The 26,855-nt window shown below is 42.1% G+C and overlaps 1 protein-coding gene across 2 annotated transcripts in view; it reads right to left on the minus strand.

The window, feature by feature from the left end:
- Positions 1-26,855, minus strand: part of FIG4 (FIG4 phosphoinositide 5-phosphatase) — a 291,895-nt gene that overhangs the window by 134,094 nt on the left and 130,946 nt on the right. For both annotated transcript variants that reach the window (XM_033936107.1, XM_033936108.1), the window contains exons 13-16: positions 26,385-26,501; positions 17,886-17,931; positions 4,256-4,404; positions 87-253 (exon numbers count right to left, since the gene is read on the minus strand). In XM_033936107.1, the coding sequence (XP_033791998.1) occupies positions 87-253; positions 4,256-4,404; positions 17,886-17,931; positions 26,385-26,501 (479 nt within the window). The remainder of the gene's footprint in view (positions 1-86; positions 254-4,255; positions 4,405-17,885; positions 17,932-26,384; positions 26,502-26,855) is intronic.

Genomic DNA, 26,855 nt, shown 5'->3' on the forward strand with positions numbered 1-26,855 from the left:
ACCTTGCACAGAAAGAGACCATGTGAAATGGCGGAGTAGTAGCGCCAAACACAGCCACCACTGTCAATATGTCAGAAGAAACCTACCTGAGAAAGCATTACTGTAATATCTAGACAGAGTCTGCATAATGTCTTTGGAATGCTGGGTCCAAGGTGCAATCTTCCGATAGGTTTTGACTCGATGTACAAGCTGGGAACCTCCATATTGCAGAGACAATGTGTCACCATGGTCCTCATACAGCTCTTCAAACAGCCTGAAAAAGGTACACAACATCTTGCACTTGTTCCACCAGGTCTACAGCCAATGAAAATCAATCTAACAGCTAAATTTAAACAAAACAACCACTGACAGATGACTGTCGTTTCTAATATTTGTCATTTACAAATCAACGTTGCTTTGTTTCCCTTAAGAATTAAGTTGATAAAAAAATTACTCTAATGATCATATATCTTAGCACATGGGTAATGTATATGTGGGGTGGGAATATTTATCATATGGAATAAGATTATTGGAAAAAAGGGGGTATTTTTTATAGTATATAGGAATATTTGAATGTAAATACAAGTGATATATGAAAATTGTTTTATTATGTGTAATTCACTTGTTGTAAGATTTTAAAAATGAATAAAGAATTTAAAAAAAAAAAAAAGAATTAAGTTGACTAATTAGCCTATTCCAAATGTTTAAGGTTCTCGCAATCTGGATTTTGTAGTGGCTAAAGTACGGACACTGTATTAGGAACCCTCACTTTTGTTGGTTACTGGAAAACAAGTACCTTACACTTTCTTCTATACCGCAAGTTTCAACAAGAATTCAATGTGATTTATGATCTTGAACAATGAGATATAGATTAAGGGTTATTGGTTCAAAGAGAAGTGTTTTTGACCTGGTAGTCCACAATTTCTTATCATCATAGGAATACCTGGTAATATGCTAAAGCAGTTCAATGGTTTCCTTATAACAGTGTATCACAAACTGTGTGCTGCAAGACGCCGGCGAGGAGGAGAGATGCCAGCTGACTGCTTACAGGATGTGCCTCTTGCCACATAACCTAATTCCTTAACAAACTGTTAAGTTTGTCTTAAACTGCCCTGATGCTGTGTACAACTGCTGTACATATTCTACTGTGCATTATTACCAGCTCATAACGTATTGATCTTGTGTAAATGTACCTGCCCTTATTATGTATCTACAGATTTATGCCGCGTATGTAGCCTTGTAACCAATTTTGGGCTCTTTGGGAGGATAGATTAAAAATAAATAAGAGTCACGGAGCAGAAATCTGAATGGATTGAAGGAGAGAGAGATGGCTAAGTGGAAGATCTGAGAGAAGCAAGTTGTGGTAATCTATGCAAGAGGTGATGAGGATGTAGATAAGGGTTTTGGGAGTGTGCTTGGAAAGGAGAGGCCCAATTTTGGTAATATTATAGAGAAGGAAGTTACAGACTTTAGTGGTTTATTGGATCAGAGCAAAGGAGTGAGAGGAGTTAAAGATGACCCCCAAGGGTGCAAACTGACAAGATAGGGAGGAGGAGAGTGCTGTCCACAGAAATGGAGCATGGGGGTAGGTGGCTTTAGGAGGAGAGATAAGGAACTCAATCGGACTAGAAGAGCATCGCCAGTGGGGTGCCGCAGGGCTCGGTGCTTGGACACGTGCTCTTCAACATCTTTATAAACGATCTGGACATTGGTACGATGAGTGAAATGATTAAATTTGCAGACGATACAAAGTTATTCAGAGTAGTGAAGACACAGGGGGATTGCAAAGATCTGCAACATGACATAATCAGGCTCGAGGAATGGGCAACATGGCAGATGAGGTTCAACTTGGTTAAGTGTAAAGTGATGCATGTAGGTAACAAAAATCTCATGCACGAATACAGGATGTCCGGGGCGGTACTTGGAGAAACCTCCCAGGAAAGAGACTTGGGAGTTATGATCGATAAGTCAATGAAGCCGTACATGCAATGTGCGGCGGTGGCGAAAAGGGCGAACAGAATGCTAGGAATGATAAAGAAGGAGATCATGAACAGATCGGAGAAGGTTATCATGCCACTGTACTGGGCCATGGTGCGCTCTCACCTGGAGTACTGCATCCAGCACTGGTCGTCGTACATGAAGAGGGACACGGTACTACTCGAAAGGGTCCAGAGAAGAGCGACTAAGATGGTTAAGGGGCTGGAGGAGTTGCTGTACAGTGAAAGATTAAAGAAACTGGGCCTCTTCTCCCTCGAACAGAAGAGATTGAGAGGGGACATGATCGAAACATTCAAGATAATGAAGAGAATAGACTTAGTAGATAAAGACAGGTTGTTTACCTTCTCCAAGGTAGGGAGAAAGAGAGGGCACTCTCTAAAATTGAAAGGGGATAGATTCCGTATGAATGTAAGGAAGTTCTTCTTCACCCAGAGAGTGGTAGAAAACTGGAACACTCTTCTGGAGACTGTCATAGGGGAAAACACCCTCCAGGGATTCAAGACAAAATTAGACAAGTTCCTGCTGAACCAGAACGTACGCAGGTAGGGCTAGTCTCAGTTGGGCGCTGGTCTTTGACCAGAGGGCCGCCGCACGAGCGGTCTGCTGGGCACGATGGAGCACTGGTCTGAACCAGCAGCAGCAATTCTTATGTTCTTAGCCATATTCAGTTTTTAAATATCCAGGCAGCAATGTTGGACAAGCAGGCTGAGACTCAGGCCTGGATTCCTATACAAATATCCAGGAAAAGGTAGATCTGGGCGTCATCAGCATAGAGGTGATACTGAAAGCCATGGGAGACAATCAGTGCGCCAAGGGAATGGGAATAGATGGAGACAAGGAGTGGTCCCAAGACAGAGCCTTGAGGCACACTGATTAATAGTGGGATTGCAGTGGAGGATGATCCCACACTGCATACTCTGAAAGTGCGATGGGAGAGATAGGAAGAAAACCAGGACAGAACAGAACCCTGGAATGACAGTGAGGACAGCGTATCAAGGAATAGGGGGTGATCAACCGTGTCAAAAGCAGCAGATAATGTTTCTGAATTTTCTTGAGTCCCCTCTGACACCAGCTATTGAAATGCTTAAGAAATATTTTCAAGAAAGTGCTTAATGTTCCATTGGAAGCTATGCCTCCCATAGTTCGGGCACAGTATGTTACTAGTATTAAGAGTGGGAAGGCGGGGGGGGGGGGGGGGGGGAAGAAAATCATCTAATGAACAAGCTATGAACCTTACCATACTACTTGTATTGCACAAATACAGGATGTCTGGGGCACTACTTGGAGACCTCCCAGGAAAGAGACTTGGAGTTCTGATCAAGTCGATGAAGCCGTCCGCTCAATGTGCAGTGGCGGCGAAAAGGGCGAACAGAATGCTAGGAATGATGAAGAAGGGGATCCCGAACTGTACCAAGCCATGGTGCGCCCTCACCTGGAGTACTGCATCCAGCACTGATCGCCGTACTTGAAGGACACGATACTACTCGAAAGGGTGCAGAGAAGAGCGACTAAAATAGTTAAGGGGCTGGAGGAGTTGTCGTACAGTGAGAGATTGGAGAAACTGGGCCTCTTCTCCCTTGAAAAGAGGAGACTGAGGGGACATGATCGAAACATTCAAAATACTGAAGGAAATAGACTTAGCAGATAAAGACAGACTGTTCACCCTCTCCAAGATAGGGAGAACGAGAGGGCATTCTCTAAAGTTGAAAGGGGATAGATTCTGTACAAATGTAAGGAAGTTCATCTTCACCCAGAAAGTGGTAGACAACTGGAACACTCTTCCAGAGTCTGTTATAGGGGAAAACACCCTCCAGGGATTCAAGACAAAGTTGGACAAGTTTCTGCTAAACTGGAACGTGAGGCTGGACTCATTTAGAGCACTGGTCATTGACCTGAGGGCCGCCGTGTAAGCGGACTGGTAGGCAGGATGAACCGCTGGTCTGACCCAGCAGCGGCAATTCTTATGAAGATCATTGGGTCAATTCTCTTATTTTCAGATAGCTTTTCCGTTCATTTCATGGTTAAGTGATTGAGTTTTCCTATATTAATATTTCCATTATTGGCCTTTAATTGTGGTCTGTTAAGCCAATAATTGTTTCCTGTTGTATAAATTCACTAGTATGAAATCTATTCTTTGTTGTATATCATTACTGGCGATATTGCTTGGCATGTTATTTTTGTGCATGGCTAATTATATAAAGAAAAGAAAAAAACATCTCAAAGAATAAGTGAAGGTGCATTACAGTAATAGACATGAGAAGAAGTAAATTATTCTTACCTAACAGCATCTGTGTCAAACTGCAGGTTGGGTTTATCAATCAAACCCAAGGAATAGAGCTGGTAAGCCAATGCACATTTGCCCACCATGAACTGGGCAGTGTTTGTCCGATCTAAACAGTCAACACAATTAGTCCGAAGGACACCAGTCTAGCAGAGAAGAGAAAATGTTCTTCAGGTTTAAGAATCTCACAGTTATAACGCTTCACAGATTTCTCAGGCAGGAGAAGGCATAACCTTAAGACATAAGCAATCTAGGCATATGCTTAAGGTCCATATCTTTAGAAGAAGCCCTCTCAGATGTGTACAGGAACTGAAGGGTTCCCACTGTGTGGAGTGGGAGGAGAGAACTCGAGCCACCACTGGCCATTCTTCTCCCCATTAGCTGGGTATTGCCCTCCAGTCATCAGGAGGAGCTGGAAAGGGCCGCTTCTGCTATCAGATCACAGTGGGAGATTTAAAACTATTTCTCAATGGAGGGTCGTTGGTCTAGGACTTACCAAGGAGTTCATCCTGCCCTGCTCTTTGCTCATTGCCATCTTTAAGGAAGATCATGGCTTGTGACTGATTACATATTTTCTATCAATCAGCTTTGTGTTTTTGCCTCAATTTTGCCCTTGATTGCCCCCTGTCTCGGCTATTCCTGTTCATTGTGCTTTCTATACCCCACCTCGCTTCCACACTTGCTGCTGTATCATTGCTCTGGTCATTTCCATTATTGCATCCTAAATGAGCTGTGAACTGACCTCCTGTTTGACTTTACCAGACTGCCTATGTTCTCTTTTATATTTGTTGTTCTGCCAACTGAACTTACTGCGCAGATTTTAGAAGTAGACTGTACTGACTTAACATTAGGCAAGACACCTAAGGTGGCATCTCCTCAGGGATGGCAAAGAGCAATTGCAGTCAAAACAAAACTAAAATTACTCACATCAGACAACATGATTTTTTACCTGCAGGGAGGGTGGGCAATTTCCAAATACAGTAAAAGTCTAAAAATCTGGATGCCAGAATCTGGAACTTTTAAAATTGCACACTACAGACCATGCGAGAAGTCGGACTCTATAATTCTGCACACTTATTACCTTTCTTCCCCCCACTCCAAGGGATGTATGGTCTTTTCCTTCCCCTATTGGCTCTGCCTGTAGTTCTCTCTTCCTCCTCATGTACCTTTTTAATAAGGCAGCAAATTGTTGGGCCTGCAGCACCACTCTGAGCCTAAGGGAGGAGGCCCTGGTTCCCAAGGCCTCCATTGTGGGTCTTCTTCCCTTCCAGGCCTTGCCCACGGCTTTCTCTCCTTTGATCCTGTTGTGCCAGCAGTGGAAGTTTTATTCACAGGATGCCTGTGGCCTGCACTGGGCCTTTCCATCTGAGCTGTTCCACCCTTCAGAAAAGAGGAAGTTGCATCAGAAGGGGTGGAACAGGTCAGAGGAATAAGGCTGCCACTGTGCAGCAGGATTAAAGCCTTGCTCATTTATTAAAAGGAACATGGGGGTGGAGGGGAGGGGAAGGAGAGAGTGTTGCAGACAGAGTTGGGAGGGGAGGGAGACCAGTGGAACTGTGCAGGGCATAGCCACAGGGGACCTGGGCCCACTCCCTTGGATTCAAGCTGGCACTGCAGACTCCAAAACTTGCTGCTATATTTAAAAAGTACAAAAGAGGGAGAGAAAGCCATGGGCAGGGTTGGGAGGAGAAGGAGAGATGGTGAATTTGAGAATCTAGAAATTACAAAGAAACAATTGTGCACACATCGTACCCAGGACTCCCTCTTAAGCTAGGGTTACCAGACATCCGGATTTACCTGGACATGTCCTCTTTTTAAAGGATTGTCCAGGTGTCCGGACAGCTTTTCAAAACCCAGCACTTTGTCCAGGTTTTGAAAAGCTTAGAATTCAGGGCCGCGTCTGTTGGGTATCTGCGCATGCAAAATGGTGATGTCATCACGTCACACCTGCACAAGCTTGGAGGCCCTAAAAGGAGGCTTGAGAAGTGGTTTGGGGTGGGGCCGGGTTGGCCTGAGAGTGTCTGGATTTTACAATCATAAAATCAGGTAACCCTATGCTAAGCGCTCTCCTCAAAAAGCCCAAAAAACAACAACAAAGAACAAGGAAGTCAATATGAAAATCATTAAAAAGAAAGAGTCCACACATCAGCTTAAGGCTAAACAGCTCAAAACTAGTACCCTATTTCCCCGAAAATAAAACCTATCCTGAAAATAAGCCCTACAATGATTTTTAAAGATGCTCCTAATATAAGCCCTACCCATGATCGACCCATGACTCCATCCCTGACACTAGTGCTGCCCGATTTGCCGAAAAAAATCAGACTCGTCAATTCAGCAATCCCCACCCCAATGAGACCTGACATACCTCCGCTCTGAGGCCTCCTAAAGCAGCAGCGGTAGTGCTTCTGCTTGGTGGTCTTCCTCACTGGGTATTTCCCTCTGCCACATCACAGTGGGAGGGTCAGTGGGGTTCTGCTGCACAGGGAGATGGGAGGGAGGGATAGAAAGATGCTTCAGAGGGATGGCTCAGCCCCGGCAGGGAAGACTGTGAAGCAGCCCATTCAGAGCTCTGCCACCACTGCTGTTTTTGGAGGCCTTGGAGCGGAGGTATGCCAATCTCACGGTGGAAGGGTTGGTGGGGTTCTGCTGCACAGGGGGATGGGAGGGATAGAAAAATGCTGTACAAGGGGATGGGTGAGAGGGGAGGAAAGATGCTGCATATTGGGGGGGGGGGGTAGAGAAAGGAAAGAGGAAGAATTGGGATGGAGGAGAGGAAGGGAGAGATGATTGTCGTACATAAAAAAAAAATAAGACATCCTCCCAAAATAAGCCCTAATGCATTTTTTGGACCCAAACTTAATATGGCAGTGTCTTATTTTCGAGGAAACACGGTATTTTAGCATAAGGTTATGTGAATAATATAACATAAAAATGTACCTTACAGTTTAGAGTGAAAAATTGGCCATTATCAGTGAAATTTACATAATATACAAATTATAACAACATTCAGTCATTGACATAGTTAACAAAATTCAGTTTTTAATAAGCTTCTAAACTGCATGAGGGGTGCTGAAAAGTTCTCAGCACAAACAACTTTCTAAATTCCGAGCATTATTTTGCCACTGTAGCTGAAAACGAGTGCTATTTTATTTTGCAAAGTGACTCTGTTTCAGATCATTGATTAAAAATGTGCAATTTTCAAGAGTGGAACTCGCAGCCGTCATGAAGTTCCTATTCTTGCAGAAGAAAACTCCAAAAGAAATCCATAAATGTATAATGCAAACACTGAGGGCTCCTTTTACTAAGCTGCGCTACCAGTTTTAGCGCGCGTGCTAGACGCTAACACCAGCATTGAGCTGGCGTTAGTTCTTGGCGCGTAGTGCGGGGTTAGCGAAAGCACTGAAAACGCTAGGGTACCTTAGGAAAAGGAGCCCTGCGTGACAAATGGCCACAGTGAATAAGTGTTGTGCAAACTTTCAGCGTGGAGATTTCAAGACCAAAGATGCAATGAGGTCTGGGAGGCCTCAAATGGTGTTAACTCCTGAAATTGTTAACCATGTGCATGACCTGGATTTTGGCAGATCGGCAAATATCAGTTAAAACAATTGATGACATCACAGATATTCAGGGAACATGTTGGATGTATAATCCATGAGCAGCTGGATATGCAGAAGCTGTCAGCCAAGTGGGTGCCCAAATGTTTGAATGTTAACGAGAAACGACGTCGAGTGGACATTTCCAAGTTGATTTTGCAGCATCTTCAGCAAGCTGGTGCCAACTTTTTGAATGACTAGTTACTGTTGATGAAACATAGTTATACCACTATGATCCTGAGACAAAACAACAGTCCGCGCAATGGCGGCACTCAGGTTCTTCAAGGCCGAGGAAATTCAGGACCCACAAGTCAGCAGGAAAGGTCATGGCCACAGTGTTTTGGGATCAGGAAGGTGTTGTAATTACTATCTTCCAAGGGGCCAAACAGTTAATGCAGAATACTGCTGTAACTTGCAGTGCTGATTAAAGGACAATACAAAAAAGTTCTTCTCACTATTGGAATCTGAGCAATACTATTTTTTATATAAGTGGGCTGCTCAATGGTTCAACTGAGCTCAGTTTCGGGACTACCCCCTTCGTCAGGAGCCTTTGAAATCTTCTGTTTAAAGTTTTCACGAGTGTGAGATTGAGGAACACATTATTGGTTTTTGATCAGTTTCACTGTGGACTATAATGGTCATTATTTCACATATTTGGTTATTAATTGTTCACAGTCGTGTGAGCATTTGAACGGAGTCCATTTGGTCTTCCGATCTTTTAGCCTATGACTTCACACTGAGGACACACTTACATAAAAAATATTATTGCTAAACCTATATAGGTCGTGAGACATTTCTTTGTTTCAATAGTGTGACCTCGACCGATTACGCAGATTCCAATAGTGAGAAGAACTTTTTTTGTATTGAGTTTTATCATTTGTTCTTCTGTTTGGATTGATGTGCTGATTAAAGGAGAGGGAAGTTGTGGAAAGGAGTTCTCTCTTTGCAAAAGAACTCATCTGCTCATAAGGCAAGCAAAACGATGAATGTTTTGATGCAGTTGGGGTTTCAGTGCATAGACCATTCGCTCTACTCACCAGATTTTGCTCTGACTATTTTCTGTTTACAAACCTTAAAAACTGTCTGAAAGGGGGACAATTTTTGAGTGATTCAGAGGTGATTGCAGTAGTATTTCAGTGACCACACATTGGAGGTATTTGGAAGGCTTACAGAAACTTCAGACAAGCTGTGCCAAGTGTGTTGAATTTAGGGGTGAATATGTGGAATAACTTGTAAGTTTCATGGCTCCACGTTATTCCCTTCTTGGTTGGGCTGAGAACTTTTCAGCACCTCCTCTTATAAAAAGTAGAATTAACAAATAAAGGGTGAAATTCAGAATCCCAAAAAGATGCTTGCTAGGCTAATTGCCTGTTAACATACATTTTGTGTGAGCAACCTTTTACCAATAAAAAGCAAAAAAAGGATTGTGCAACACATGCTCTAGATGCAAATAAAAATGCATCTAGGTATTTGGGGAGAAGGCCATTTAAAGCTTTATTAAAAAATTCAACCAAATTTAATAAATGATTGATGAATGTGTGAATTGAATTCCAGGTCACAGATCTTTTAGGGGAGGTAGACCTTTAAGAATGGTAGCTAATATCACCATAGGGGAGAGTGTGGCACAGTGGTTAAAAGCTACAGCCTCAGCACCCTGGCTGATCCTTGTGACCCTGGGCAAGTCACTTAATCCCCCCATTGACCCAGGTACATTAGATAGATTGTGAGGGAAAACTGCTTGAGTACCTGAATAAATTCATGTCAACCGTTCTGAGCTCCCCTGGGAGAACGGTATAGAAAATTGAATAAATAAATAAATAACATTTTAGGGCCCATTAGGCAAGACATCCACAATCCATTCCCTGACACCTTCTGGATAGCCCTAGATTGATCTGTAAGAATGTTCAGTAACACCATCTAGATAAAGCCATTGAAATTCACATAGGAGACTTAGCCCAATAGTAACTGCTATAAGGATTCCTTTTAAAAAAAAAAACCAACCAACTATCCCCATGGTTTAAAGTGAAAACAATCTGAAACATCGATCAAGATCAAGAAAGATGGTGTCAAAATGGACCTTCACCTTAACATACAGACAAAGAGGTGACAAAATCAATTTCATCCTTGATGGAGAAGTAATAGACATAGCAGACTACTTCAACCTGTTTAGATCAATAATCAGTAATGAAAGAGTCAAGAAATCCAATGACATATTGTTGGCAGAGAGCTATGAAGGAACCAGACAAGATCTTCAAGTGCTTATAAAGATTCAACTTGTCCAAGCCATGGTATTTTCAATATCATATAAAAGTATTTGACCTGCTCTTTTATTTATGATTTAATAGTTATGTTATATATTGCTTCATCTTTTAATATAACCATCTTACTGTTATAGTTTGTTTTTCTAATGTATTGGGTATGTTGACTATAATTTACCTGTTAGTAAAAATCTCGTCAATATTCAAACTGCAGATAGCCAGCTGTTTCCTGTGGTCCATGGCGAAACTGGAAAGTCAATGCCGGCATTTTATCTGGCAACTAGCATTGAATCCCTGGTTAAGATCTGTCTGGCCAAAAACATGGCCAGCTAAGCCGATATTCATGAACTAATCGGCTAAGTCCTAGTGGCCAAAGATAGTCCTGCTTTTTCAGGAAGGGTCTATCTGGCCACTAAACTTAACCAGCCCAGCCACTAAATATTGGCAATGATTGACTATGTCATGCAACATAGCTGGTCACTGGCCTAGCCACAGACCTGGATATTCAGCGGGAGAGCCAGCTATCTTCCATTGAATATTAGTGGATAGCTGGTAAGTGTTATTTAGCCGACCAGGAGCCGTTCCCAGCTAGCTAAATAGTTTTTGCCAAAGTGAGTGTAAGGTTTGTTAGTGGCCCCCACAATGTATGGTTGGTGGGGTCACTTGAGAGGCGCCCTTACACATGCCAGGTCCCAGGTTCAGTTCCCTCACTGAAGATTCACCAGGAAGTAGAATCAAAGAGGCACAGCCAGAGGTGATTGCATAAAGAATATATTATAGAAATAGTCTTACAGAAAAGCAATATTCTGAAGCATTACAATGAAGCATTACAATTAAGTAGAGAGCAAAGCAGTTTCCCTGCCTTACAGAGTTCAGAGGAAAAGAGAGACATAGAAGCCTGAAGTTCTAGGGCGGGGGTCAGCAACCTGCGGCTCCAGAGCTGCATGCGGCTCTTTTCCACCTTTGCTGCGGCTCCGGTAGTGTGTCACGCAGGCATGCACCTTACAAGTCCAGCGTCGCGGCAGGAAATAGCCATGCTGAGCAGTGAGCTCAGCACATACACAGATGAAAGCCTTGCTTGCTGATTGGTCCGGCGGCCCCGCCCCGCCGTGCCGCCGGACCAATCAGCAAGCAAGGCTTTCATCTGTGTAGTGCTGAGCTCACTGCTCAGCATGGCTATTTCCCGCCGCGACGCTGGACTTGTAAGGTGCCTGAAAAAGAAATCATCCTGGCCGGGGTCGGTGTCATGCTCCGGAGATCTACAGCCTTCCTATCTCCCTCTCCCTTCTACCTGCTTCTGGCCACATCCCCTGCTCCGCGGCTCTCTTCGGCAACTCAGCAGCAGCGATCGACACAAGCTTCTGACGTCGGGGCCTACCCTCTGCGAGTCCCGCTTGTTTCAACTTCCTTTTTCCACAAAGGCGGGACTCGTAGAGGGAAGGCCTCGATGTCGGCAGCTTGTCTTGATCACTGCTGCTGACGAGTTGCTGAAGAGAGCCGCGGAGCAGGGGGGTGTTGCCAGGTGCAGGTAGAAGGGAGAGGGCCAGATGCAGGACTCGTGGGTGAGGGAGGAGAAGAGAGAGAGAAAGAGAGAGGGGAGGGAAACAAAAGGAAATCTTTCATACTGGGCTGGGCCGGAGTGGAGGGAGGGTGGAAAGATTCTAGCTACAGGGTGCAGTAACAAAGGAAAAGGGGGGGAAAGCTGAAAATGGAGATAGTGACACAAAGAAGAGAAAGGGTAAGCAGGACCTACTGAATAAGGATAGAGATACAGAGGGGACATGAAGAGGAGGTGAAATAGAGACATAGAAGTAATGCTGAAAAAGTGTGGGGGGGGGGGAGATAAAGACATTGAAAGGGCAAATGGTGAACATGGGGTAAAGACAAGGACAGAGACAAATGAAGATTCTGAAAAAGTGGTGAGATAGGGATATAGGTGAGATGGACACAAAGAAGGGTGATGCTGGAAAATAGATGGAATGGTAATTCTGACAGACACAGAAGGGAAATGCTGGATCAAGGAGAGATGGGGCTCAGGCTGGATGGAATGAGGAGAAATGCCTTGTTGGCCCGTAACTTCCTCTCCTACGTCAGAATTGACGTCAGGGAGCGGAATGCTGGTCAGCGCAACACTTCTGCAGGGAAAGCTTGGGACGGCGGTGGCTTGGGGGCTGTTCCCCGATTGCGGTGGCAGCAAACCGAGTGGCTTGGGAGAGGGCACGGAGACAGAAAGAAGGGGGAACAGGGAGACAGAAAGAAAAAGTTGGGGGAGAGAATGAGGTCTGGAGGAGAGGAAACATACAGGAGGCTGAAAGAAAGGAAGAAAGATTGGATGCACAGTCAGAAGAAGAAAGTGCAACCAGAGACTCATGAAATCACCAAATAGCAAAGGTAGGAAAAATGATTTTATTTTCAATTTAGTGATCCTGTATATAGCATTAAGATAAGAAACAATATATGCAGTGTTAGATTTGTTTTATAATGGTTTTGCGGCTCCAAGTTTTTTTTTCTTTTCGAAAACGGGTCCAAGTGGCTCTTTATGTCTTAAAGGTTGCAGACCCCTGTTCTAGGGAAAAGCAGAGAGAGAGAGAGAAAAGGGGGATGGGGTGATGGTCCAAGCTTCGTGTTCCATAGATAAAGAGAAGGATAGACAGAGAAAGAGAGAGCGACAGCTGCAGATGTGTTGCAGAAAGGAGGCTTTTATAGCTTGGAATCTTATTCTGTGTATAGAAACTATTGTATGTCCCAGTATCTTTCTGTTTAGAATTTGTAAACTGTTTGAAACAATGGTTAATTTAATTGATAAGGAGGGTGTGATACTTGCAGGCATGGTAGATGGGATTAGTCTCTGGCTTCTTTGTCCCATTCAAGCAGCCTATCTTCTTGATAAACAATCCAGTCTGGCTGAATGATTAATGTATGTGAATTCTGTGCAGGAGCACAGAATTCTGCATCCAGAGTCAGATAATTTCCCATAGGCCTTTGCTGACAGTTATGCCAACTGAAAATGCTGTTTGCTAGCAATAGCTATGCTGACAGTGAGGTTTGACCAACAGAAGGTTGGAGTGAGGTTGCTATGCTGACAGTGAGGTTGGAGCAACAGAAACAAAAACCTAGTTGAACTCTCTAAATATTTCAATATGTGCCACATAGAAGGTAGCAGTTATTTTGTAATGTCCGGTACTGTTCAAAGTACTTAAGTAAAGTTAGTGAAGAATACATCATTCTTACTTAAGTGAAAAAGATAATTGCCTAATATAATACTTTTTGAGTAAAAACTACTCTTAAGGTTGTATTTCATCCACTTTATTTCACTTTAATTCAATCCATTTTGCTTTAGAAATACTCACAAGGTAATAGAAAAGTTTTGCCCATGTCGACTCAGTCCTTTGCTCACGAAGAAAAATTTTTGCTCACATCAAATTGCTCCTTAGAGGTAACATTGCTAGAGATGTAAAAAACTATACGACGGCCTACTAGCCACTCAAGCAGCAAAAATAGATAACCAAATCTCCAACCTATTAATAACTACCCCAGACTACAAGATGTTCAGAAAGGAAATAAAAACTATACTCTTCAAGAAATCCCTTAATAAAGCTTAATACCATGAATACCCCTTCTTACCTTCCCTTCCCCAACCCGATTCTTCTTATCCCTCTCTTGGAAACGATCTCTGATCTAACTTTGTAACCCTTCTTCCATAACTCTTTTTGTAATCCGCTTTGAACCAAAAGGTAATGGCGGAATAGAAATCTGTAATGTAATGTAATGTATATTAGAGAAAGAAGGAAGACTACAAATGGAATTGTAAGATTAAAAGATGCAAGAACTGATATGTGGAAAGCGATAAGGATCTAGTGGCTAAATGTACTAAATCAACACTTCCGCTCTGTGTTCACTGTAGAAAAGTCTAGAGAAGGACCGCTCTTGGCTGGCAAAGTTATAAATGAGAATGGACTGGATACCATGCTGTTTACAGAAGAAAGTGTTTATGATCAGCTTGAAAAACTGAAGATGGACAAAGCTATGGGATCAGATGGAATCCATCCTAGGATATTGAGGGAGCTCAGAGAGATTCTGGCGGGTCCTCTTAAAGATTTTTCAAGAATTCCTTGGAAATAGGAGAGGATACGTGGGATTGGAGAAGAGTGGATGTGGTCCCTGTTCACAAAAGTGGTCGAACAGATGAAGCAGGAAACTACAGGCCGATAAGACTCACTTCAGTTATTGGAAACATAATGGAAGTGTTGATGAAGGAAAGGATAGTGAACTTCCTAGAAGCTAAAGGGTTACAAGATCCAAAGCAGCATGGATTAAATCATGTCAAACGAATCTGATTGAATTCTTTGACTGGATGACCAGAGAATTGGATCAAGGGCATGAACTAGATGCAATTTACATAGATTTCAGCAAAGCCTTTAACACAGTTCCTCATAGGATGCTCTTGAATAAACTTGATGGGCTGAGGATAGGGCCCAAAGTGGTCAACTGGATTAGAAACTGGTGGACAGACAGGCGCCAGAGAGTGGTGGTTAATGGAATTCACTAGGAGCAAGGAAAGGTGAGTAGTGGAGTGCCTTGAGAATTGGTGCTGGGGCCGATTCTGTTCAACATGTTTGTGAGCGACATTGCCAAATGGTTAGAAGGTAAGGTTTGCTATTTGTGGATGATACCAAGATTTGTAACAGAGCAAGCACCAAGGAGGGAATGGAAAACATGAAAAAGGATTTGCAAAAGTTAGAGGAGTGGTCTAATATCTGGCAACTAAAATTCAATGTAAAGAAGTGCAGAGTAACACATTTGGGGATTAGAAATCAGAAGGAGCCATAAGTGCTGGGAGGTGAGAGGCTGATATATACAGATGGGGAAAGGGACCTTATCTGAAAATCTAAAAGCAAAAAAAACAGTGTGACAAGGAAGTGGGTGTTTCCAGAAGGATGTTAGGTTGTGATGAGAGGTTGTGTAACCAGTAGAAGAAAGTGTTGATGCCCCTGTACAGGTCATTGATGAGGCCCCACTTGGAGTATTGTGTTCAATTTTGGAGACTGCACCTTCAAAAAGATATAAAAAGGATAGAGTCGGTGCAGAGGAAGGCTACTAAAATGGTGCATGGTCTTCGTCATAAGGCGTATGGGGACAGACTTAAAGAGCTCAATATATATACTTTAGAGGAAAGGCAGGAGAGGGGAGATTATGATAGAGGTTTAAATACCTACTTGGTGTAAATGCGCATGAGTCGAGTCTCTTTCATTAGAAAGGAAGCTCTAGAATGAGAAGGCATAGGATGAAGTTAAGAGGAGATCGGCTCAAGAGTAATCTAAGGAAATACTTTTTGACAGAAAGGGTGGTAGATGCGTGGAATAGTCTTCCGGTAGAGGTAGTGGAGATGAAAACTGTGTCTGAATTCAAGTAAGTGTGGGACAGGCATATGGGAATGGAATCTCTTAGAAAAAGGAGATAGTAGACCACTGTGGATGGGCTGACTGAATGGGTCATTTGGTCTTTATCTACTGTCATTTTTCTATGCCATTAACTATATGGAACTATATATATTACTTGCACCATCCTATTCATTCATGATTTTATAAAACTCTAAGTCATGTCTTCTCCAAGCTTGAAAGCTTCAATATTCAGTCTTAGCCTTTCATCATAAGGAAGACATTCCAGCCCTGTAAACATTTTGTTCACTCTTCTCTGTACTTTTTCTAGTTCTGCTAGATGGGAAATAGACAAATTCTCAAAGTGCGGTAACAATATGAAGTGATAGAGAGGTGTTATGTTATTCTCCCCAAACATTCTCTTTTTGCTTTTTGACCAGAGCTGCACACTCAACTGAGGATTTCAATATATTCTGCACAATGACTCAAAGATCCTTTTGTTAAGTGGCAGGCTTGAAAATGAAAGATTCGATTCATTTCAAAGACAGTGTCACGGCCAACATGATGTGAAGGTACTCATACATTACTGCCAACTGCAGCACTTTGAAACTATATTTGTTTTCATTTTTCTATAGTTCTAGGAAAAGTGATTTTGATATTTAATGTTTCTTTTTCAGATTTCTATATTCTTTTCCCTGAAGGTTATGTGGCAGTTTTCAGCACTAGAAATACTAATTACAAGAAACATTTTTTTCTGGTTTGCTTTAAATTTATTACTTAGTAGCTTCAATGCATGTCCCCTAGTCGTAGTATTTTTGGAAAGAGTAAACAAGCGCTTCACATCTACCCTTTCCACTCCACTCAGTATTTTATAGACCTCTAGCATATCACCTCTAATCTCTTCTCAAAGCTGAAGAGTCCTACTAGCCACTTTAGCCTTTCCTCATAGGAAAGTCGTCCTGTCCCTTTTATCATTTTCGTCGCCCTTTCTGTACCTTTTCAAAGTCTGTATCAAACCAGATGCAGGTAGTGAATGAGATCTGAAATCAGTTGGACTACCCTGAGCCTCAGTATCAATGATCTCAAAGGCAACAGAATGATCTTCAAACTTCCTCATGAGCTAATCCTAAAAGACTGCCATCGACAAAGGCAGGGGCAAAACAGTCAAGGGTACAGACATCCTCCCAAGACACGTGGGGTGTATGGGAAGCTATGTCTTGGCATTTTGGAGGCTGTTGCCTTCCCTCTGGTGTCAAGGAGGCTGAGTGGTCCTTATGTCAGTGGCTTACACCATTGAAGGAATTGACCCTGATGGCTTCTATTAATGTTCCAAGTCAAGGGTGATCAATGTACACTCCATATTGATGCATCCCCAGTGTCCAATTGGGCTTCTGGAGCCATAGTGACTGGTTGTTCCAATGCCGATAGATCGAACTTACCTGTGTCACAAACAGTTTGTGCTGTTTCTCGCAACATTGGATTCCTCGTTTTATATCTTTTAGCAAAAGATACAAAAATCATGATCGGGTCTGAGGGATTGCAAACACCAGTTATTGGTATCCATAATACATACAGTTCTGTTACACTTGGTATTCTTTTTAAAGCCACTGGGAATGTTCTTCTGGGACATATCAGGAAAAGTAGCTGCAGTGAAATCAAATGACTTGATTTTGAAAAATTACCCCCAAATTACTAAATATGTTATGAATGTACTGCAGAAAATAAAGGAAACAAGAGGATGGCCAAAATACCTTTATAGGGAAAATAAGTGTATGTAGATGGTCCCCATATGACAAGCGACAGAACTTATACACTAGATGGAAAGAAAAACTGCTTATGAAATGTTGGTTGGGTGGGTTTTTTTTTTAATTGTTGTATGGATTTGTATTGATTATAAATGCATATATGATTAATATTATTTGTATAGATACTGTATTGCATTTTTGTTGGTTTTGAAACTCAATAAAGATTTATAAAAGAAAAAAAAAACCTGCAACAGCAGCAGCAATTAAATTTTGATGAAAACTGAGGGAAACAACAAGAACTGTGAGGTCCCGTATGACGGTGGTAAATGGAAGGACATGGGATGTAATGTTTGCTTTAAAAAAGCTGGAGAGAAGTGCCACACAAGCTCCATCAGATGATGTCACCCACATGTCCTACTGGTCCTAGGGAGAATAAATCTAAGAAAATGTAACTCAAAGTGGTGGAATAAGGGTGTACATTTCAACGTGCACAGAACCTTCCTGCTGATAAGCTCAACATCAAACTGGAGTAATCATGTTACTAAAACACTTTTCAAAATTACTGGAAGCAAAGCTAAAAACCATAAGAAATGACTTCACGTAGAGCCGCGAGAACAATTTCCCAGTAATAAATCTTGAGCTTCTCTATTTACCTGTAGACGCCCTGCTGGAACAACAACTCCTCCTAGATCATTCCATCTAGTAAAAAAATATAGAAAACAGTTTAAGCATAATAATTAAATTATTTCTTGTTTACTCAGCACCATGCCAGATAAACCAGCTGGTTATAATATGCTTGCTCCAGGCAGCTTACTGGTCTCAAGTCTCGGTCATGAAAATGGCACCGACTGGCACACAGTTCATGGGCATCTTTTATCAGGACTTCCCCAAAGCAAAGGCAGATGCTACATTCCCTCTGAGACTTGCCATAGGTACAAATGACAAGTTGAGATAAAGACTAATTAATGAGCATAAAGCAGTTGTTCACCTGGAGCAGATGTTCTCCAAGGACAGAAGGACACAAATTCTTACACGTAGGTGACATTACCTGATGGAGCTCCAGGACGGATGCTACCCAGCTTTAAGAAGCCTTTGGCAGCATTCCACCGTGCATGAGAGAGTGCCTTCCTGCTCGATGTGAGGGCACTGACAATCAGTACAATATAAAAGCAAAAAGACACAACTCCTAGGGGTGATGGGATTGAATGTGAGAAATTCATGCCCTGCTGGAGAGGTGCTGTCATGCACAAAGAAGGCTGCTTGAGAAAGCTGTTCCAAGCTTCATCAGCGCATTTTTTTATATAAACCTGAGTCTTAGTGGATTTTTGAAGGCTCCTAGTAAAGAAAAGTGTTGTCTGAAGAACAGAGTAGCCTCAACAACATTGGATCTTTTGGCTAAACTAGGTTTGTCTGGCTTTGCATATTCAATCATGGTGAGAACAGACAGCATAGAGCCTTCAGCCCAGATGACCTTAGAGATAGCTTTGCAAAATTTGGCAGTACTATCTCAAGAACTCTTTACGAGTGATGAACAGAGGAATAAGGAGCCCCTAAAGGAAATGTGTCAGTGGCTTTTGAAAATAAAAACAGATCCAAGAGCTGTACTGGGTAAGCTCACTGCTCTGGGAGCAGATTTGAGAGGCTAGATCAGACAGCTAGGCCACCGCATTGAAGGCATGGAAGAGCAAGGGGAGTCCTTAGAAAGTTTGTAAAAACAGTTAAATGCAAGAAAAAAAATGGAAGACCTAGAAAAGAGAAGTGGCCAAAATAATTTAAGATTTTGTGGTCTACTAGAGAATCCTTTGTACAATGATAGTGAACATGTTATCCAGCAGATAGCAAGTACACTATTGTCAGATGAATCACAAAAACCAGATGGTGCAATAGTTCTACTGGGGACAGAGCGCACAGGGTCTTTGGCTCCCCCAGAAATAATAAATCCAGAGATAAAGTGGCCTGCTTCTGTGATTAAAAGTTAAAAGTACTGAAGGCGGCGAGAGCAACAAATCATTTTCAATGGTACTCACACCAAGATTTAGCTACTAACACCCTTAAACACTGATCGGAGCTCTGTGCGGTGATGAAACATCTTTCTTCCTTGGATATAAAATATCAATGGAAATATCCATTTGCTCTTTTTGTTTTATCTTGATGGCAAGCTGCAGCAAATCCACACGATAGCCTAAATGCAAATACTTTTTCCTAAGATTGAGATGAATCAGCAAATACCCCGGGGTGTTAACCATGTTCTGAACAAGAGTGGCAAACCTAAATGGCAATGAGTTAGCCATGGGAAAGGTTATCTTAGACACCAACAATCGGACATTTCATTACCCCATAGTGAAACTACCTGAATACTTAACCCTTTACTTGGCAGATGGTGAAAGAGTTGATTTACTTAACGTGATGTTGAACGAGAGCAACAGTGCCAAGTAGATCTCCCATAAGAGCCATAGAAGACACGTTACTTCTGAGCAACAATATCAAATAAAGGGTTAAATGTGGGTTTATGATGTTCTGTGAATATAATATTAATAGCACATAACTGGATGATTCTCAGAGGTCACTATAAGTAATATCAGTGTGAAAGATTGAGACGTCTATGTTTTGCAATTCCGTTTTCTATGCTTTGTTATTATGTGCTCTGAGTTTGAGATATTGAGTGTGATATGACTAATAGTAATGGTGGGGAGGCTGGATCATCCTCTCTCCTCTAAATGGGTGCTCCTATAGCATTGCTGGGTAAAGGGGATCCTATATGGGATGCGAAGATTTTTTTGGGGGGTAGAAGGAAATATGGTTTGGGGAGGGAGGGGTATTAATGATATTTCCAGTTTAGTATTTTTTGCTTATAGAATGTGATCCGCTCCTTGCCCCCACACATCCCTCTTTAGTAGGGAAAACTGGAACTATTAGTGATAATATTAGGCGTTTCCTTTTTTTTTTTTTAATACTGAACAAGAATGTGCGCAGGTATGGCTAGTTTCAGGGCACTGGTCTTTGACCAGACAACCGCCGCTTGAAAGGACTGCTGGCCATGATGGACCACTGGTCTGACCCAGCAGCAGCAATTCTTATATTCTTATGGCCAAGGATGTCATTTTGCTTTCTTTAAATGCTAAAGGACTGAACATCCCCAATAAAAGAAGCCTTTTCAAGAAGCTATACGTTATTACTATGCCACAAGGGCCTGTTGCACCATAACAAATTAACCCCGATATACTTAGCTTCTAATAAGAAAAGTCAGATAAAAAGTAAGTGGGATGGGTATTCGTTTTTCATCACATTTGCCTTGGCAAATATCGACCATCATATAGGACTGTGAAAGACGATATCTTTTGATAGCTTTGACTATTAATCATATTAAATACACTTTTCAAAGAGCTTCTTTAAGAGTTTGACACAAGGAAGGTCAGCTGCTAGTCGGGGAAGATTTTAATTTACCATTAAATCCCAGTCTGGATAATTCAGCAAAAGAGTTACCTGACACGGCTGCTGTAAAAGGAAAAAAATTAAAATCTTTTATAGTTCATTGGGGGCTCATTGATATGTGGAGAATATCCACAACCAAGAGAGTATTCATTTTTCTCAGCTAATCAAATGTATCTCAGATAGATTATTGGTTAAGAGAAGCTAATTATATATATATATTAGTTATTTCCCTTATAACATGGTTAGATCATGCACCTCTGGTTATAACATTATGGTTCCAGGCTTGTCATAGGAAAGCTAAATACTAGAAGTTCCCTCATGCTTTACTCCAAGATCCTACTAATGTGGAGTTTACAGCAAAACAAATTATGCACTATTTGGAAACGAATAATTCCAAACTTACCTCTATCATTTTATGGGAGGACTTAAAAGCGACAGTTTGGGGACAGATTATTTCATTACAAACACATTTAAGGAAGTCTAAATCCTTCCAGGAACAACTTAGGACCACTTTATTGGACTTACATTCCCAGAAAAAATAAGGATTACAAATACCTCAAATAGAACAGGCCTTACATGATCCCATGTTAAAACTATATGACAGAGTTAGCTGATATTCATGAACAATTACAACATCAGCAACATTTTAAATTTAGTCATCAAACTAGCAGAGTAATGGTCCTTCAATTAAAGAAAGACAGGCCATCTCGTATGTGGAAGATCATGACATTCAGGCAGTATTTCTTGTGTATTTTAAAGAAATCTATACTCCAGAAAGCTGCCCCTCTAGGAAAACTATAACGTTTCTGAGGGGGATTTCTCTGCCACAATGTAACATAATATAAAACTCACTTGTATACCGCAAATACCATTAAGTTCTATGCGGTTCACAAAGACTAATAATACAAATGAATAAACATCCAACATTTAACTTCCGAAAAATTCCCTAAAAAGATACGTTTTTAAGGCACGTCGAAATTGTTGATACAAATATGAATATATGTGTTAAATCCCCAGTGCTTAAGGTTGCCTGAAAAATAACAATCGTTCCTGAAATTTCTTATATTTAAACCACCATCATCAATATTTAATTTGGAGAGTCCTATTATGTTAGAGGAAATCATACAGGCCATTAAATATCTCTCACTGGGGAAAACCTTGGATTTATACTATTAAATTTTACAAGATCATTAGTACCTGAGGAAGTTAGAAAGACATGGGATAGGAGGTAATGTCCTATTATGGATTAAGAAATAGTTAAAAGAAAACAGAGAGTAGGTTTAAATGGTCAATATTCTCAATGGAGAAGGGTAAATATTGGGGTTCCCCAGGGGTCTGTGCTGGGACCGCAGCTTTAACCCATTTATCAATGATCTAGAAATGGGAATAACTAGTGAGATAATTAAATTTGCTGATGACACAAAGTTGTTCAAAGTTGTTAAATCACAAGAGGACCTTGTGAGACTAGAAGACTGGGCATCAAAATGGCAGATGACGTTTAATGTGGGCAAGTGCAAAGTGATACATGTGGGAAAGAGGAACCCAAACTATAGCTATGTGATCCTGGGTTCTTTGTTAGGAGTCACTGCCCAGGAAAAGGATCTAAGTGTCATCATTGAGGATATGTTGAAACCCTAAGCTCAATGTATGGAGGTGGCTAAGAAAGCAAATAGAATGTTAGGAATTATCAGGAAAGGAATGGAAATGAAAGGTGAAAATGTTATACTGTCCTTGAATCATGCTATGGTATGGCTGCACCTCGAATACTGTGTGCAATTCTGGTTGTTGTACCTCAAAAAAGATATAGCGGAATTAGAAAAGGTACAGAGAAGGGCAACAAAAATGATAAAAGGTATGGGATGCCTTCCCTATGACAAAAGGCAAAAGCGGCCAGGGCTCATCAGCTTGGAGAAGACACGGCTCAGGGGAGATATGATAGAGGTCTATAAAATACTGAGTGTCTGTGAACGTAACAGAAATTCAGGTCCAAGAACTCAAGCAGCTTTTTCTTTTTAAGTGGGTATGCTCCTCTACGAGATATTTGGGAATTAATTTTGGGCCCCTTGGTGTGGATTTTTATAATTTAAACTATAAACCGCTTTTTTCTAGGATTCATAGAGAATAAGATAAATAGGAAGGGATGAGTTTTTCTTGGTTAGGGCGCACTGAGATAGTTAAAACAATAAACTTACTTCATTTTATTTTAGGCACTCATGATATGGATGCAGCAGCCAGCATTGAATAGCTTACAACGGAATCTATTTTTATTTGGGCACATAGGTCGCCGTCGATTAGAAAGCTCCATCGCGCATGCGCACTCTACTGCTGCAACTGCCCATCAATCTCCTCTCTCTCCCTCTCCCTAATCTGCCTTATATGGGTACCGGAAGTAGTAGCTGCAGCAGCTGGCGGGCCAGATTCCACGGCGCGAGGGGTGGTTTGGGGGGGGGGGGGGGGGAGATGAGCACCAGCACCAGGCACTGGGAACTGTGTCCTCCGAGTCACCTCCCACACAGACGCAAGGGTCTCTCGTACGAAGAGAGACTGAACAAATTGCAGCTCTACACTCTTGAGGAACGTAGGGAGAGGGGAGACATGATCGAAACATTTAAGTACCTCACGGGACGTGTCGAAGTGGAAGATGATATTTTCTTTCTCAAGGGACCCTCGGCCACAAGAGGGCACCCGCTCAAACTCAGGGGCGGAAAATTTCATGGCGACACCAGAAAGTATTTCTTCACAGAGAGAGTGGTTGATCATTGGAACAAGCTTCCAGTGCAGGTGATCGAGGCAGACAGCGTGCCATACTTTAAGAATAAATGGGATACCCATGTGGGATCCCTACGAGGGTCAAGATAAGGAAATTGGGTCATTGGGGCATAGACAGGGGGTGGGTAAGCAGAGTGGGCAGACTTGATGGGCTGTAGCCCTTTTCTGCCGTCATCTTCTATGTTTCTATGTAAGCTGGTTCTCCTCACGGGTCCTTCACCTGAACGCCGGCTCTTCTCCCCCCTTCCCCTCCAAACGAGCGCTACAAACTCGCTTAAAAAAAAAAAAAAAAGCTAATAATAATTGATAGGATGAGGTGATGGTGTATGGGGAATGGGCGCCGAGATGGCAGATGAAGTTCAACGTTGAGAAATGTAAAGTATTACATGTGGGAAGCAGAAACCCGAGGTACAACTATACGATAGGAGGGATGTTATTGAATGAGAGTATCCAAGAAAGGGACTTGGGGGTAATGGTGGACATGACAATGAAGCCGACGGCACGGTGAGCAGCGGCCGCTAAGAAAGCAAATAGAATGCTAGGTATAATCAAGAAGGGTATTACAACCAGAACAAAAGAAGTTATCCTGCCGTTGTATAGGGTGATGGTGCGTCCGCATCTGGAGTACTGCGTCCAATATTGGTCGCTGTACCTTAAGAAGGATATGGTGTTATTCGAGAGGGTTCAGAGGAGAGCGACACGTCTGATAAAAGGTATGGAAAACCTTTCATACGCTGAGATTGGAGAAGCTGGGTCTCTTTTCCCTGGAGAAGAGGAGACTTAGAGGGGATATGATAGAGAAATACAAGATCATGAAGGGCATAGAGAGAGTAGAGAGGGACAGATTCTTCAAACTTTCGAAAAATAAAAGAGCAAGAGGGCATTCATAAAAGTTGAAAGGGGACAGATTCAAAACGAATGTTAGGAAGTTCTTCTTTACCCAACGTGTGGTGGACACCTGGAATGCGCTTCCAGAGGACGTTATAGGGCAGAGTACGGTACTGGGATTTAAGAAAGGATTGGACAATTTCCTGCTGGAAAAGGGGATAGAGGGGTATAGATAGTGGATTACTGCACAGGTCCTGGACCTATTGGGCCGCCGCGTGAGCGGACTGCTGGGCATGATGGACCTCAGGTCTGACCTAGTGGAGGCATTGCTTATGTTCTTGTGTGTATGTGGATCGAAAGCAGCAGAAGGAAGAAGAATTCCCCCCCCCCACGAATGACTGAGGCCACAAACTCTGAACCATGAATTCGCGGGGGTGTACTGTAACTTTATTGAGCTTCCCCTAGTCTGTAATTTTTGAAAGAGTAAAAAATTGATTCACTTTTATCTGTTCTAAGCCACTTGGGATTTTATAGACCTCATCATATCTCTCCTGTCTCAGCGGAAGAGCCCTAACTTCTTTAGCCTTTTCTCATATAAATGCTATCAGAGCTTAGTAAAAGGAGCCCTATGATTTAGACCAGGGGTGTCCAACCTTTTGGCTTCCCTGGGCCGCATTGGCCCAAAAAAATGTTTCTGGGGTCGCGCAAACGCTGCAGCAAGACAGAGGAGGGAGCTGACAAGACAGTAAATACCCAGGGGCAGCAGAGGAAAACACTGCATCGCCCTCGACCGGGGCCGCACAAAATACTTCACAGGGCTGCAGGTTGGACACCCCTGATTTAGACAATTCTTCCCAATGCACACCACTTTGTAATTGTCCATATTAAACTTCATCTGCCATTTGGATGCCCAGTCTTCCAATTTCTTTCTTCAGTTTTTTACAGTTCGCCTGTATTTAGACAACTTTGAATAGTTTTGTGTCATCTGCAAATTTAATCACCTCATTTGTTCTAATTTCCAGATCATTTATAAATATGTGAAATAGCACCGGTCCCAGTACAGATTTCTGCATCTTCCTCCATTGGGTCCATAATGTTTTTCTTGTTGGGCCTGCCTTGACTTCTGCATTTTCAGACAGAGAGAACACACAAAAATGTCATGGTTGGGAACACTTAACACCAGTTCTGAGGGTCTGTGCTGTACTTGACCCCTATTACCCTTACCCTAGAATGCTTAAAGCCACTGGGAATCTTCTCGGATATCAAAAAACAATGGAGACAAAATCAAACACCTCAATGGTTAGGATAAAACAAAAAAATTCTCTGGTGCTCAAACCTAAGCAGGCCTCAGAGTTAGAAAAAATAAAGAAATTTAAAAGTGCCAGCAAAATCTAAGGAGACACTACCCAGATAGGTGAAGGGTAAAGGTAAAGAAATGCAGCGAAGGTGCGATAGCCAATCACAGAATATCAGGAGTTTTGCTTTTGCTTCTTTTGGGCTGGGGAAGGGAGATGGGGTTGCTACATCTGGTTTTAGCTTTGCAAATGGTCTTTGTTCTTACTGAAGTTAACTTGTTCAAAATAAAATTGAAAGAAAACTAATGAAATGCTGAGAGCACTCAGTAAACACGACCTCTGCTCTGCAAAAAGGAGCAAACCGATGGTTTTACTCAGTCACACTGGGCAGGAAGACACTGGCACATGTGCGTTGGGTTGCTGCCAAAGACTTCTTAAAGCTGGATAGTGTCCGCACCAGCCTTTCCAGTTACTGAGGCTATTACTTATGTTGGATGTTGCAGAGAAGATAACATGCATGCTGCATAAACACACAACAAAAGCAATAGGAAGCAAATCCCAGATATGAGAACGTGTTACACATGTGAACAATTCTTTAAAAACAAATCTATTCCACTGATCCAAGGTCAGAGATGGAGTCAGAGGTTATTTGAATGCTTAACACAAGAGAGAATAGGGTTAGAATGGGAAGGAGGTGAGAACTCAGGAGAGGCCACAGGTGGTCCAGAACACTGGCTTTATGCCAATTTACCCCTCCCCTTCCATTAGAAACTAAACATATACAAATTCCTTCAGCTTCAGAACTTTTTTCAGTCTAATCATACGTACTTCTCATCTGGTCGTAAAACGATGCAAAAGGGATCTGACCGATTTACAAAGAAACCCGTTTTCTTCACAACACTTTCAGCGATCACACTGAGCCGATCAAGAACATTGCACAATTTGCTGTAAAACAGAACACACAAAGGATATGAGGAGCCTAAAACAAGAATGTCATCAGCAGTGATCTTGCACCTTCACAGCATAATTAAGAGGTCTAAAATGTCTGAAAAACAGAAGGGTGCCAAAGATTAAAGAGTATCTCTTGCAGTCAAAAAGTAAGACATTGACACATATAGCCACCCCAATTTTTCAATGTCCTCTACCAACTTTTTACTTCTTATGTAAATTCTTTTTTAAGGGCCTCAGACTTGCCATTAGGTGCCAGACATTTCCATGTTCACCTATCAAATTTTTGGCCATGGCATCCTCACCAGCCCCATTATACTTTTTTTCATGTCTTTTTTATATATAAAGTGC

The sequence above is a fragment of the Geotrypetes seraphini genome, chromosome 3 (assembly GCF_902459505.1).
Source record: "Geotrypetes seraphini chromosome 3, aGeoSer1.1, whole genome shotgun sequence".
Taxonomy (NCBI): Eukaryota; Metazoa; Chordata; class Amphibia; order Gymnophiona; family Dermophiidae; genus Geotrypetes; species Geotrypetes seraphini.